Source organism: Mesocricetus auratus, unplaced genomic scaffold (assembly GCF_017639785.1).
Source record: "Mesocricetus auratus isolate SY011 unplaced genomic scaffold, BCM_Maur_2.0 Super-Scaffold_100015, whole genome shotgun sequence".
Taxonomy (NCBI): Eukaryota; Metazoa; Chordata; class Mammalia; order Rodentia; family Cricetidae; genus Mesocricetus; species Mesocricetus auratus.
The window spans coordinates 61,659,901-61,675,014 of NW_024429198.1; the positions used below are offsets into that span (position 1 = coordinate 61,659,901).

At 39.6% G+C, this 15,114-nt stretch overlaps 1 protein-coding gene across 2 annotated transcripts in view; it reads left to right on the forward strand.

Annotated features, from left to right (window-relative positions):
* Map3k2 (mitogen-activated protein kinase kinase kinase 2) overlaps positions 1-15,114 on the forward strand; it is a 70,764-nt gene that overhangs the window by 29,914 nt on the left and 25,736 nt on the right. Inside the window, exons 2-8 of one of the 2 annotated variants that reach the window (XM_005065301.4) lie at positions 1,100-1,168; positions 5,300-5,418; positions 6,694-6,734; positions 8,473-8,572; positions 11,735-11,848; positions 12,472-12,559; positions 14,950-15,080. In XM_005065301.4, coding sequence (XP_005065358.1) covers positions 1,165-1,168; positions 5,300-5,418; positions 6,694-6,734; positions 8,473-8,572; positions 11,735-11,848; positions 12,472-12,559; positions 14,950-15,080 — 597 coding nt within the window. In that variant the 5' untranslated portion in view covers positions 1,100-1,164. Of the gene's footprint in view, positions 1-1,099; positions 1,169-5,299; positions 5,419-6,693; positions 6,735-8,470; positions 8,573-11,734; positions 11,849-12,471; positions 12,560-14,949; positions 15,081-15,114 lie in introns of those variants that run through there. The other variant, XM_040758018.1, reaches the window with a different exon arrangement.

The window sequence follows — 15,114 nt, forward strand, 5'->3', positions numbered from 1 at the left end:
TATGACATGCAGGATATCTAATAAGTGACTCCTGTGAAAAGGTTATTCAATTCCCAAGGGGTTGAGACTCACAGGTTGAGGACCACTGCTGTGGCACCTAGGGGTCTGAACTTGTAGTTTAACTATATAAGTTTTGAATTTATTAAGTACATTCCTATGTGTTTTTATTTTTATGCTATTGACAGTAAAATTAATTTCTTTTTCATATTATTGTTTGTTAGTGTGTACAAATAGAATTGACTAGAAATGAGTAAAAACAACTGAAACAAAAATAAGGGAACAGCTGATGTTGGTATTCTAACTGTGCTTAAGGGGGTTGACTATTGGGACTGCATTTTATGTTTGTGCTGAGGTGTTGCTGTGGGTTTTATTCTCTAATCCATTAATGCATTTTGTTGTGTTGGTTCTTGTGTATTGAACCTACCTTGTTTCTATTGAATATATCTCATCTGTTCATGACATATAATCCTTTAAAAATTGAAAAAAATATTAATTTTGTTTATGAGTGTTATTTTTTCCAGCATATTTTCTGTGTTCTGTGTGTCACGTTTTCTTTTTCCTCATTTTCTCCCTTGTTACCTTTTCTTGTATGTTTTGTAGTGTGCTGTTTTAAGTTTTTGTCCCCTTTGCTCTATTTTAGATCCACTTTTTGGTGCTTCATCTGGGATTACTAGTTGGGTTGATACCAACCTACATTCAAGAGTTTACACAAACTTATATAATTATATCTTCCCCTCTGCTTACAAGTATACAACTTGTATTAAATAGTTTATGCTCAGGAGCACTTCTAGTTATCCTTTATATAATATTCTTTAAATTAAAAGCAGAGATTAGTATGGCAGGAAGACTGCATGTCATTTGAAATGCCTGATTACAAAATGACACCTGGGAACTGAGGTTGAGGAAGTTGTGGGAAAGGCTCTTTGTGGCTAAGCTCTTTATGCAGACAGTATGTTTGCTGGTGATCACCTGCTTTTTTGGATACTAGAAGTTTAATGTGTTAGGGAAGAGTACCTACACGGTCAGGTCCTAATGTTAGGTATATACCAGGTTGCCTCTCCTGGTTTTTATTAATTAACGTGTTTGTCTTCTTTTTAAGGCAATAAAGAATGTTGATGGGAGAACCATTTTCTTAATTTGCAAATTATTAAGCTGGTCGTCATAATGGGTAAGTTTAAGTTAAAAGCATTTTAAAAATAATTATAACTTAAAGAATGCAATGAGGGAGAAATAAACATTTTATTTAGACATTTATGATATAGTAGATTTATATCTGTGATACAGGAGATTTAGCTAACATTTTATGTAATGGATTTTTAGGGCTTAGGGAGAGGTAGAATGCTTGAATAATTAGCATATGTGAGGCCCTGCATTCCATCACAGGTGCCACCAGAACCAAAGCTAAGCAAAGCAGTTTTGAGTAGAAGTGCTTTCTATATTGTTTTGGAATGACCATTTGCTTCAGAACCAAGTAGAGATGTTCAAAGGAACTGCTCAGATTTGTTTAGAAAATTAACAGATAGTAAGAAAAAAAATCACACTTCATAATTGAAGAAACCACAAAAAATGGGAATCTCCAGTACTTAAATTTTTTATTGAGGATGTTAATATATGATGAATATGTATATAATCTATCAAATTCAGTATTCCTTTTTGTTTATTTTGTTGTTGCTGGTTTTTTTTTTTTTTGAGACAGGAGACAGGGTTTCTCTGTGTAGCGCCCCCGGCTGTTCTAGGACTCTCTTTGTAGACCAGGCTATCCTCAAATTCAGGGATCCTTCTGCCTCTGTCTCCCAAGTACTGGGATTAAAGGTTTGTGCCCCCATGCCCAGCTCAAATTCAGTGTTCCTAATAAAAGGTTTTTGAGATTCCTTCCCAAGCCTTTTCTGTTTTTATGCTCAATTGAGTGTCCTTTTAGCAGGTGCCAACCATCTGCTTCATTTTTTGCCTGTGCTTAATCTGTGATCCTCACTTCCTGTTGGATCAATCCGTGACCCTTCTGACACCTGTTATCTGTCTCATTTCCTGGCATCCCATGGCTGTCAAGGGCATTCCTAACTAGAGTTGTAAAACAGCCCCTTTCTAGTGAGTGTACACTGTTTGATATTTTGTGGGACTGTTAACTCTCTTCTGTCTTGTCAGTATCTGCGAAGTTTCTACCTCGGTGTCACTTTCTAAGACCTGAACTTTTGTTAAATATGATAAAAGTATTCATTTTTCCCTTCCTTCCTTCCTTCCTTCCTTCCTTCCTTCCTTCCTTCCTTCCTTCCTCCCTCCCTCCCTCCCTCCCTGCCTCCCTCCCTCCCTCCCTCCCCCTCCCTCCCTCCCTCCCTCCCTCCCTCCCTCCCTCCCTCCCTCCTTCCTTCCTTCCTTCCTTCCTTCCTTCCTTCCTTCCTTCCTTCCTTCCTTCCTTCCTTCCGCAGGATTTCTCTGTAGCTTTAGAGCCTGTCTTGGAACTCCCTCTGTGGACCACAAAGATCTGTCTGCCTTCCTCTGCCTCAGAGCTATGTACTGCCACCAGTGGGCTTTGTTTTTCTTAACATGGAAATAAATATATGTAGCCGTGAAAAGACATTTGAACAAAAGCTTTCTTAGGTATTTGTTAATTTGGACACTGATACTAAGTATATGAAAATGCCTAAATTCTAGTGCTAAAATTTTTTCTAGCAAAAATAATCAGAACAAGATAGGTACATTTAAGTACTAGATTCTCATTCCAGTGTGTAATTAAGGATCCTAACACCTCCCCACCCCGATACAGGATTTCTCTGTGTAGTCCTGGGACTAACTCTGTAGACCAGGCTGGCCTCAAATTCACGGAGATCCTACTGCCTCTACCTCGCAAGTGCTGGGATTAAAGGCGTGCATCACCACACCCAGCTGGATCCTAACATTTTTAAAAATGTCACATCGAGTGATTTTACTCCTTTGGGATCAGCCAGAGCTTATTCAGACTTACTTCGAGTTTCCATGGTCACCCCACACACGTGGCACACATAAACTCAGGTAGGTACACACACACATCTTAAGTTTTTTTCTCTTGGAGCCTGTGAAATGGCTGTGTAGGTAAAGTCACATACACTCAAGCGTGACAACCTGAATTTGAGTCTCTGGACTCTTACAGGAAAGAAGAGAACCAGTTTCTACAAGTTGACCTCTGACCTCCACACAAGCACTGTGGTGCACCCCCATAAGTAAATAAATGTAATTAAAGTTTTTCTCTTATCCTAGAATTTATTACGAAAGTATTACAGACTTTACTTAATTATTAGTGTGTATATGCATTTATATGTACACACCTTAATTTATAAACTATTGAATATTAACATCAATGAAGCATATATTTTAGCTGTTTACACAGTCAAATGGCTGTTGAAACTATTGAATTACTAGAAGAGGATTTATTTCTTTTTGGTTTTTTCAAGACAGGTTTTCTTTGTATCGCCCTGGCATCCTGGAACGATCTCTGTAGACCAGGTTGTTGGCCTTGAACTCAAAGAGATCCTCCTGCCTCTGCCTCAGAGCACTAAAATTAAAGGTGTGGGCCACCACTGCCCAGCTAGATTATTTTTAATGATTTCCTTTACAGAAAAATTTTTGTTATTATTACTCCAGGAATATATATATGTTAATTGTAAAGACCTTTGATTCTTTTATTTACCTGTTTATAATCATTAGTAGAGTGGTCCACTAGCATCCATCCATCTATCTATTTTTGAGGCAGGGCTACTCTGTGTGTAGCTTTGGTTGTCTGGCTGTCCTGGAACTCACAGAGATCTGTCTGCCTCTACTTCCCAAGTACTGAGATTAAAGGCGTGCGCCACCACTGCCTGGATGGACTCTGTTTTCTGAGGAATGGATTTTTTTTAATTTTTACTTTTAATTAAGCATGTTTTGTGTATGAGTGTTTTGCCTGCTCATATTGTCTGTTGCACCATATCTATGCTGAGGGAGGCTGAGGCATTATCTGGAACTGGAGTTAACAGACAGTTGTGAGCTGCCATGTGGATCTGGTAATTGAGTCTGGGTTCTCTGGAAGAGCATCCAGTGCTCTGAACCACTGAGTACGGTCTCTCCAGCCTGATAAATTATTTGGGGGGGGAGAGACAGGGTTTCTTTGTATTGTTTTGGAGGCTGTCCTGGAACTCTCTCTGTAGATCAGACTGGCCTCGAACTCAACAGAGATCCACCTACCTCTGCCTCCCAAGTGCTGGAATTAAAGGCGTGAGCCATCATCGTCTTGGGAAGAACTTTGAGAGAACCCTTCAGAGTATTAGTAGGCAGTGTCCACAGAGGGAGCTTTTTTGTTGTTCCTCTAAGCATCAGTAACAGGAATTATCTCTAAAGTGAAGTTTGTGTTTTTAATATAAATGCTAAAGGAAGATGATATTTATACAAGGTTTTCTTTTTCTTTTTCTCTTCTTTATTAAGGTTTTTGATGTGTGATGTTTTGTTTGGGAGTCATAGAAAAGAATTTGTTCTGGCTGAACTGTTTTGACTCAGGGTGTTAAGTCACTAAACGAATTAGAATGACATTTACTTCCTTTATAAATGTCTTACGTGTAGGACTTAGAGAGAAGAGAGCTCATACTGTGAAGATCACATACTGCCCTTCCAGAGGACCTGAGTTCTATTCCCAGCACCTACATTAGATTGCTCACACCACCTGTAACTCCAGTTCTAGGGGATCTGACACCTCTGACCTCTGTGGGCATCTGCACTCATATACTCTTACCACATACAAGCACATGCATACATTTAAAAATAATAAAAATAGTGTAAAATAAAAATATTTAAAACAAAATTAAATGTCTCCTGTGTGAACCCAATTTATGTTGAGTCTGAGTCTTGCGCAGTTTGGTGTTAGTTGTTCTCAGGGGTGATTTTTTTGTATTACCTTGCAACACACATTTTGTTTTCTAAAAAGAGGCAGGTGGATCTCTGTAAGTTCAAAGCCAGCCTGGTAATACATAGGACAGCCAATGTTACATAGAGAGACCCTGTCTCCAGCAGCAATAACAACAGATTTATTTAAAAGTATGTGCCATATGTGTGTGGGTGCCTTTGAAGTCCAGAAGAGGGGACAGGAGTCTCTGGAATTGGAGTCACTGGTGGTTGTAAGCTGTGTGAGCGTGAGTGCTGGGAACTAAACTTGGGTCTTCTGAAAGAGACGCAAGCACTCATAACTGCTGAGCCATTTCTCCTGTCCAGCTAATTCATTTTGTCTATGATAGATAGATAGATAGATAGATAAATAAATAAATAAATGTTGTGTTTGTGCTCTTTTAAAAACACGCAGATGACCAGCAAGCTTTGAACTCCATCATGCAAGATCTGGCTGTCCTTCACAAAGCTAGCCGGCCAGCACCGTCTCTGCAAGAGACCAGAAAACCAGGGCCTTCATCGCCAAAAACCCAGGTATTTACTTAGTGAAACTTTGAAGACTTCATTTCATTATTTTAAAATTATGTGTATTTGTGTGTTATGTGAATTTGTGCATGAAATTGTACTGGATCTCCCTAGAGCTGGGCTGATCGGTGGTTGTGAGCTGCTTGATGTGGGTGTTAGAAACTGAACTTAAGTCCTCTGCATGAGCCATTTTTCTAGTCCATCTGTCATTAATATTTTAGTAAGTATGTTTTGTTGTTCTGTGAATTAATTTCATTTCACAGCCTGATTTTGTAAGGATTACTTATAAACTTTGAATTAAATGTTGTGTTTAGCACATCTTCTGAGGTTTTGTATTTTAGTTTTGTATTTATATTTAGTATGTGATAAAATACTGTGTGTAGGTAGAATATTGAAGAAATAGTAACAAGAAAAAAATGAATACAGTTTTAAAAGCTATGTGATAACTACTTAAGTTACTGTTTTATCCGTTCTTCAAGCATCTAAGACAATTTCTTCTGTTGGTTTTCCCCAGAAGTCTTTTCAGGATACTCAGCAATGTGGTGATTTTGATTCCTATAAACAAGATTAGTAGGAGACAGAAAGTATGGAAAGTAGAAATACTAGAGTTCTCCCTTATGTTTTTCCCTCCCATAGTTTCAGTTACTCATGGTCAGCTTAGGTCAGAAAATAACACATGGAATGTTATAGATATAAGCATAAGACATACGTTTTAAATTTCATGCTATTTGAAGAAACAAAATGCAATATCACACTATCCTGCTTTACTCTGCTTGGACATGAATTAAATCTCTGTGTGTTGTATCCATGTTGTATATGCTACTTGTCTGTTTGCTACTTAGAAGCTATTTAAATTGTGAAATCAACTACCGAAATACTGACAATTTGAATGTGCACCAAAGAAGCTTTAAGGTAGTACTTCCTTTAAGAGAAAAGGAGCAAGTTCTGAACTTCATAAGGAAAAACAAGCAAACAACAAACATGTGTTCAGAGGCCTGGAAGCGCACAGGTGGAGAAGGCCTGCAGCACCGCGTTCAGTGTGTGCTTAAGCCGGCCGGGTCATCTGAGTGAGCACAAGAGCTTTGATGCCCTCTTCTGCTGTCAGTCTGACACTGTAATTCTCAGCTCAGGGCTTTGGTAGACATCAGGAGATTGGAATTACACCTTGAAAATGAAACCTCCCTCTCTTCTGCTCTGTGTTAATGAGTAAGCTAAGGAAAAAAATGACTTACAAATTTATCTGGTCTTTGCATGATTATGACTGATATCTTCATTTTATTATAGAATGATGTCCGAGTTAAATTTGAACATAGAGGAGAAAAAAGGTAAGTAAGGAAACATTACACATCAGTTAAATTATATAATAAAATGTGTATTCCAATTAGGCTGTTAAAGATTCTTTTTAGATTTGAATGAAGTTGTGTGGTTTTGAAGTTAGAGACGGAATAGTCTTTGGTAGTGTGTGACATTCACCTACACTGAAGAGCGGGAGAACCTGTCAAATGCCTGCCAACCCTCGGAAACACTGAATGTGCTTGCTTTGCTGTGTCAGGACGTACATAAGATCATCTCATAATACACACTTCAAGATTTTACTGTGTACTTTTATTTTTACTGAGTAAGATCCTTGATTTCCCTCAGTGCTGTAGCATGTATTTTGTTACTAATGTTGTACAAGTGAGTTGGAATGGGGGCTTGCAGGCTTTGTACTTAGCAGGATGTAAGCGTAGCCTTCTCTGTACCTCAGGGCCGAATAGCTGACAAAAGATCTAATAGGAGTTACTAGAAGATAACATTTTTTTGTTGTTCTTGTTAGTGACTCGTTATGTTAATGAAGGCCTGTTAGTCTTAAGAAAATTAAGATGGCTCACAAGTCATAACTCAAAGATAAGAACATAATTTACCAGAGACAGTAAAAAAAGAAAAGTGTGCCTGACACGTTTGAAGTTATTTTCTGGGTATTTGCTAGCTTTTCTTTCCCTCAGCTCTGCACTGAGTGTGTGATCGGCCCCAAGGTTGTGTAAAGTGAGCACGGAAGTAGCATCTTCCTGAGAGGCTGACAATTCTAACGCGGTGCTCTGTAGACTTAGTGTGTGCTCCAGCCGGCCAGGCCTTAGGAATAGAAGAAGCAAATTATCTCTTTAAGATGTCTTAGAGATGCTTATATAGTGTATGTGCTAAAATGTTGGATTAATAAGGATCCAGAAGTCAAAATTTGATGTCCACAGGATGGATAACTTATTATTCTTAATGGTTTCATTGCATTCTGTTAACACATGTCACATAATTAAATTCAAACACTTTCCTAAGTAGACGCTTTACACTGGTCTTTAATATTTATGTGATTATGAATTTAAAACTGAGAATCTTCTTTTAAAATTCTAGTTAGCATAGAAAAATTTTAGTGGTTCTATTCTAAATTTTGTATTGAAATTTTTTGTGTTTTATTAAAAGTGTGTTATAATTTTTACTTTTTTTTTTGTTTTTTTGTTTTTTTGTTTTTTCGAGACAGGGTTTCTCTGTATTGTTTCGGAGGCTATCGGTCCAGCCCAGCCTCGAACTCACAGAGATCCGCCTGCCTCTGCCTCCCGAGTGCTGGGATTAAAGGCGTGCGCCACCAACGCCCGGCCAATTTTTACTTCTTAAATTGGTTTTTCAAGGTAGGGTTTCTCTGTGTATTCTTGTGTCTTTTGGAACTCATTTTGTAGATCAAGTTGACCTTGAATTCATGGAGATACACCTGCCTATGTCTCCCAAGTGCTGGAATTAAAGGCATGGGCCACCACTGCCCAGCTTTTTTTTTTTTTTTAATTTATTTTTATGTGCATTGGTGTTTTGTCTGCATGTATGTCTGTGTGAGGGTATTCGATCCCCTGGAACTGGAATTACAAACAGTTGTGAGCTGTCATGTGGGTGCTGGGAATTGAACCCAGGTCCTTCAGTGCTCTTAACTGCTGAGGCATCTCTCCAGCCCTTAATTTTTTCACATAACAAAACAGAACTGTTGTAAGTGTATTGTTTATGGCAAACAAAATAAAATATTTTAAAATTACTTTCATGTAGAATCCTGCAGGTTACCAGACCAGTTAAACTAGAAGATCTGAGGTCTAAGTCTAAAGTTGCCTTTGGGCAGTCTATGGATCTACACTATACCAACAACGAGGTAAATGTGTGCCATTTCACTTTTGATGGTCTTTATTCTGGAAAATTAATGTGTTCATGTAAGAGATTGTGTTTTTATTTGGTGGCTAGTTAGTAAAAGAGTGATACATTGGATGAGTGAAAATGTGATGTGTTTATAAATCTTACCCTATTAAATGGAGGTGCTACTAGGCAAATAACTGAGTAAGAATTTGCATTAGGAGGGACAGGCACCGCCTTGTCATTCTCTGCTTTCCCTTTCACTCTGTGTGCTCAGCGAACTTACTTTCCTTGGCCCATAGAGCTTTTGGAGTCAGACAACTTCATTAAAAATTAGGATCATCGTGATATTGGTTAGGGTGCCTTTTTATTCCTGTATTTTTTTATATTTTTATTCATTTGTATGTGTATTGGTGTTTTGTCTGTATGCATGGCAGTGTGAGGGTACCAGATTCCTGGAACTGGAGTTAAAGACAGCTGTGAGCTGCCATGTGGATGCTAGGAATTGAACTGGGGTCCTCTGGAAGAGCAGCCAGTGCTCTTAACCTCTGAGCTGTCTCTCCAGCCCCCATTCCTATATTATATTTGGGGTCAGTACATAGGTCTTGAGGGCTCACTATGTTTTCAGAAAACCCTTTTTAATCTTGAAATTAGAATTGTATTAGATGATAACTGAACTGACTTTCTGTTTGTGAGATCTTAAAATTTTAGTTAATTGTTTTAATCATTGGAAAATGCTTCTTATTGGCCTAATGCTATAATGAGTTGCAGCCTGTTATAGGATAGGCACTACAGATTTGTAGAAGGAGCAGACTGTAGATGAGTTGAAGGTGTTTGAAGGAAATGCATAAAGTCTTGTGAAAAGTCAGATCAGGGAGTGGTGGTGCATGCTTTGATCCCAAGACTTGGGAGGTAGGGCAGGTTGGAGGCCGAGGCTGGCATGGTGAGTTCCAAACAAAAAAGTCAGTGAGTGTCCTCATTATGCTATTAAGGGAAAACCAGGTGAGGTAACATTATACTGAGACTTTAGTATTTAAAGTCAGCCTTACAGAGAGTTTCAAGGGAAGGATGGAAGAGGGAGCAGCTGGAGAACAGTGAATAGACAGTGTACCAGTGTGTGTGGGAGTAACAAGGGAAGTCATAGTAAAACTTCATCTAAGAAAGTCCATGAAGCCTGCGCAAATAAGATCCTTCAAAATAGCTCAGAGATGAAAATACTCTAAAACATGACGACACTGGGTTTACCATAAAGAGCATAGTCTGATTGCTTAGGTACAACATAGACTCTTTCTCTGCTGAATACAAGACAGTTCATTGCTCTAGGAGCTCCAGGGTGTGCAGCAACACCAGCCAACCTGTGTCAGCCCCTTCTGCCTGCCCGCATCAGCCTAACAGACACAGAGCCGCAGCAGGACCTGCATGAGAATCCCAAGAACAGGCTCTCTGAACAGAGTAGTAAACACTGTCCTATAGCAATATCTTAAAATACTATTTTTCAAGGAATTTGGGGTTTTAGTTACTCCTAAGTGTATGTCCTACCCAGTCTCTTCTGGGTACTGTATGGTATGTACATGCTGGAGGTTTCCAGCAGCTAGCCTGGGTTCTCACTGTAGACACGGGGTGAATCAGATGACTAACTGTCCTAAAGGGGCAGCTCTCTGGATAATGGACTTTTCTTGCCCCTCCTCGTTGCTCCCAGTCCCTGCCTGACTCTTTTCTCATACAGATAGCTTGACCTTGAATCATTGTCTAAGGTGTTTCTCAGGGAACAGACACCCCTCTCCCTCCCAGGGTGTTGTGTGAGTAGTAGACATGAGGCTGAGGTGGTGACACAGGCTAGCTGCACATGGACATGCACTGAAGACAGCTGTCAGCACGGTAGAAGACAGTTCACATCAGTCCTGCCTTAGCTTTACACGGGAACTGCTCTTTTCTGTGATTAATTGAGCTTTTTAGGGGAGACAGAATCAAATCTTGCTGTGTAACCTCGGCTGGCCCAGCACTCACTGTATAGCCTAGGATGACCTTAAACTTCTGCCAGTCTTAAAGAAAAGGCATTGTTGCCGGGTGGTGGTGGCGCACGCCTTTAATCCCAGCACTCGGGAGGCAGAGGCAGGCGGATCTCTGTGAGTTCGAGACCAGGCTGGATCGACAGCCTCCAAAACAATACAGAGAAACCCTGTCTCGTAAAAACAAAAACAAAAAACAAAGGCATTGTTGTCATAAAACCCTGCCGAGGGTGGTGACATATTGTAGTAGTCCTGGTTTGGGCGCACTCGACTGCTCGCCCTTTGGTGTGCACTGAGAGCAGTCGCTAAGGGCTGGAAGGGAGCCTGTCCGGGGTTCATGCTGCCGAGGACTCTCCGCTAAGTAGACTTCACATTTAAATACGTTTCGCCTGCTTTGCTCTTTAGAGACAGTGAGTAAGTGTGACATATGTGCACTCGTTTTTACTGTGCCCCTCTTCCACTGAAATGATACACACTTTTCTGTCATTGGCAGTCTTCTTAAACCGCAAGATATTTTTTTATTTAAAAAAATAAAATCTTTTGATTTTTGTAAATTACGTGAGTCATACTTTTTTTCATAGACCTCCTGGGTGCTTTTGTCCTTTATAATGTCTTAGCCATGAGAGAGTCCTGATGATGTAGGTTTCACACTGAGGTTTCCTGAGAGGATTGCTCAGTTAGCTCACGTGTCCAGGGTGTAGAGGTCAGCCACCAGGGTCAGAGGTGAATGCAGAGCTGTAGATTGCTGGCATGTGGCTGACGGTGCCTTCCCATGGCAGCTGTCACTGATGCTCAGCGTGTTATGTTGTAAACTCCAGGCGGGGTGTAAGTCTGTGCTTGCTACTAGAAAAAGAACTAAGAATTTTATTTGTGCAAATGAAAAGTAGTATTTTATATAATTTGAGTGTGTACCCTTCAGTGTGCTTAGGCATGAATATAGTTACTATACCTTAAATTTAGCAATGTTGTAAATATCATAGAAAATCAATTTTTAGATATATTTACTGGAAGAGTGTAATGATTAATAAGGAAAACATTTTAGGGCTCTACATTTGTTCTGAGGCTTTGGTGGTTAGTGGTGTGGATTAGAGGACAGAGATGCACATACTCCTTAGACTGTTATTGCAGGAGTGCTTGTGTGAGTTTGACCTTGTGTGATGTCTCTCTTTATTCAGTTGGTAATTCCGTTAACTACCCAAGATGACTTAGACAAAGCTGTGGAGCTGCTGGATCGGAGTGTTCACATGAAGAGTCTCAAGATATTGCTTGTCATAAATGGAAACACACAGGTATGCACTGGGCTGTATTTCTCAGATTGTAGTCATTTAGTGTATTTTAGTTTATAAATGTGAATTTATATAGTTTGCATTGCTGTAGCTTAATATGCTTGCTCCTCAAAACTATATAGTCAAGAATCACAAATACGAATGTATATACATGTGAAACAAACAGAAACTGGCAACTTGGGGAAAATGATGTTAGAATGAAATGTCCATTTTGTATTTTTACTTTTACATTAATTTTGTGTGGATAGGGTGAGGTGTACACATGCCACAGGCACATGTATGAAGATCAGTTCTCTTCTTCACGCGGGTTGGCTCTGGGTTTGAAGTTGTGTCATCAGGGTTGACAGCAAGCACCCTTACTGCTAAGTCATCTTACTGGCCTCATCTTCTCCCTTCTTCTCCCTGCTTCAGCCTCCCTCCCCCCCCCCCCCATCTCCTGCCCGTGGCTCTCCATCTAGCTGGGTGGTAGGCTTGTGCTACTCTTCTGGTAGATTAAAGTTTGTAAGAGTAGATTTGAAAAGGCCCAACAAGAATGGAGAACGGCTAGGTTGTGTTTTAGTAAGAGAAGGGGTCTGTTGAAAGCCCCAAATGGAAAGAATAGCATTAAGTGCCCCTTTCTCTTCTAGGCTACTAATTTAGAACCATCACCATCATCAGAAGATTTGAATAACACACAACTTGGTGCAGAGAGGAAAAAGCGGCTGTCTGTAGCAGGTGAGAAAGCCGGGGTCTGGATAAGGAAGTGAGTGATTTCTCAAATCCTTGTCTCTTTAATGGAAGGTAACATGGAATACAGCCTGATGAATAGCACCCCGTCTGTATGCTCTCTGCAATCATATACTTTAACTACTTTGTCTTAGCTGTTGTTTCTGAGAAATTAATTTCTCAGAATTATAGGACTAGCGATATCCAATTTAAAGCTTTTGTTTATACACAGTATTTTAATACTTAAGAATTCAAATAAAATCTTGAAGAGGTTTTAATGATATGAGTAGAGAGGGAAAGTAACTGTAAGATATTAAAATGAGTAGACTGAACTCCTGTTTCTAAGTTGTCTAGTGTTTTAGGCATTGCCAGAATATGCTATCAATATAAACATGGCTAGTAATAAATAACTAGATTGTGTTTTATTTTTGCTTTCTTCATATCCAGTTTTACTTGTCATGAATAATGAATTCCTTAATTCCAAACTTATGATGTAAAGAAATAAGGTCCTGTGTCTATATTGTAAGGTGGCCTTACTGGGCTTGGGTAGACAGAGGTGTTCTGAACCCTCCATGCTTGTTGCTGTGAAAACCCTGAGAAGGAGCTGAGGAGATTGATTCCCAACACCAGTGTCAGGTGGCTCACAACCACGTGTGACCCTTGGTCTAGGGAGCCGGCAGTCTTCTGGCCTACTCTGGTACTCACATGTGCATGCGTATGTGTAGAGTCACTTGTACATACATAAAAGTAACAGATCCTTAAAGTGTCATTAACAATACAAATGAACACTGACAAGATAAAGGTGCTTTGTTAATTACGGGACAGCTGATGTAGAAGTTTTCAACAGGTAGGGCAGAGGCGTCCCAGGCAGCGTGGGCTCTTGTACTGAGGCATAGATCTGAGGGGAAAGTGGAAGAGGGGCGACAGGAGGATAGAGACGAGGAAGCAAGGGAGCAGCAGGAGGTGAGACGTGTGGGTGAAAATCTAGAAATGACTGCAGAAGAAGTGAGTTAGCGATGAATGGAAAGGTTAGATTAGTATGTGAGCAACTAGAGCTGTCTCTTGTGTTCTTTTATTTTCTAGAATAAGCTTCTTTATGATCATTCCTTTCTGTGTCTTGTTTCACATAAGTCTATTTCACAGAACTAGAGATATGACCTGCAGAGATGATACAGAAATAGGCACAGCTTGTCCTCACTCAGACATACTTGATATACTAAAAAAAAACCAGTGAAAGAATATTTGAGCTGAATTCGAATTCTGGCACTCTCAATGTAAAACCAGTAACTTTGCCCTCGCCATTAAACAGTGGGAATTAAAGCCACAACCCAATCATTTGTTTCACGGCTCAGTCAGAGGCACAGCTGCTCTGAATTGTGCAAGAAGTAAGTGCAAACGGCCACTTCATTTCGGCTGTTAGACAGAGAAGGCTTAAACACACTAGTTAAATTGCCATTTTGAGTTCCTCAGTATTAACTTACTTGTAAGTATTTTTGTTGTTTGACTTTGGTGCTAGGATAAGAAAGAAAACTGAAAATTGTGCAGAATTTCTGAGTGTGTTAATGTGCCCATTACGATGAATGGTAAGAAATAGGAGTTTATAGCCGCTGTCTTCTCAGTCTCCTCTTAGTAGTTGAGTGTTTCCATCTTTTGTCTCACTTTTTACAAAAAGAGTATTCAAAAAGAGAAAACACATCAAGGATGCAGGGATGGCTCACAGCTGTTACAAAGCCTGCATGAACCCTGACTCAGAGCTCAGCCCACACTTTATTCTTTTCAGACATCAGATGAGGCACCTGCACGTCTAATAGTATTCTCTTGCTGCTTCTTCCTACTCAACAAAGAACCCTTTACACACGCCTCTTCTCCTTAAACTTAAATAGGACTTAGGTGCTTACACCACATACATACATATATGTTTACTTTTTAAAAACTGCAAGGAGAGCAGAAAACTGTTCATAAAGCATCGCTCCTTGTGAACCAAGTAAAAATAAGGCATAGTATTGTTTCATAAGAGTTGTGAGTAATTAATGAACCATCTAAATGAATGCCAGGCCCTCTTTCATTTTTTTCTTAAAGTATGAAGGGTTTTTTTGTGAGGGGGGGATGGGCAGGGTATTATATAGGCTGGCTTTGAACTCAGACATCTGCCTGCCTCTACCTCCTGAGTGCTGGGATTTAAGACATGTGCCAACACTGCCTTTAATTAGCATGTTATAATGAGGGTATTGAATTTAGAGAGGCTACAAAAACCTTTGAACCTGAATATTCTGGTTAAGTTTTTGTAAACACTTGCTAAAGATTTTTATTTTTATGTAGTTAGAAATATGACCTATTTACTTGAAACAAAATCAGTTTACTTGCTGGCAGTGATAAAACTTAAAATTTTTCTTTTTGAGGTTCTACTAATAGAGATAGAAGTTCCCCTCCCCCAGGATACATTCCAGATGAACTACACGAGATTGCTCGAAATGGGTCATTCACTAGCATCAACAGTGAAGGAGAGTTCATTCCAGAGAGCATGGACCAAGTAAGCCAAACTGGGTGCTGTTTCTCACTCTATG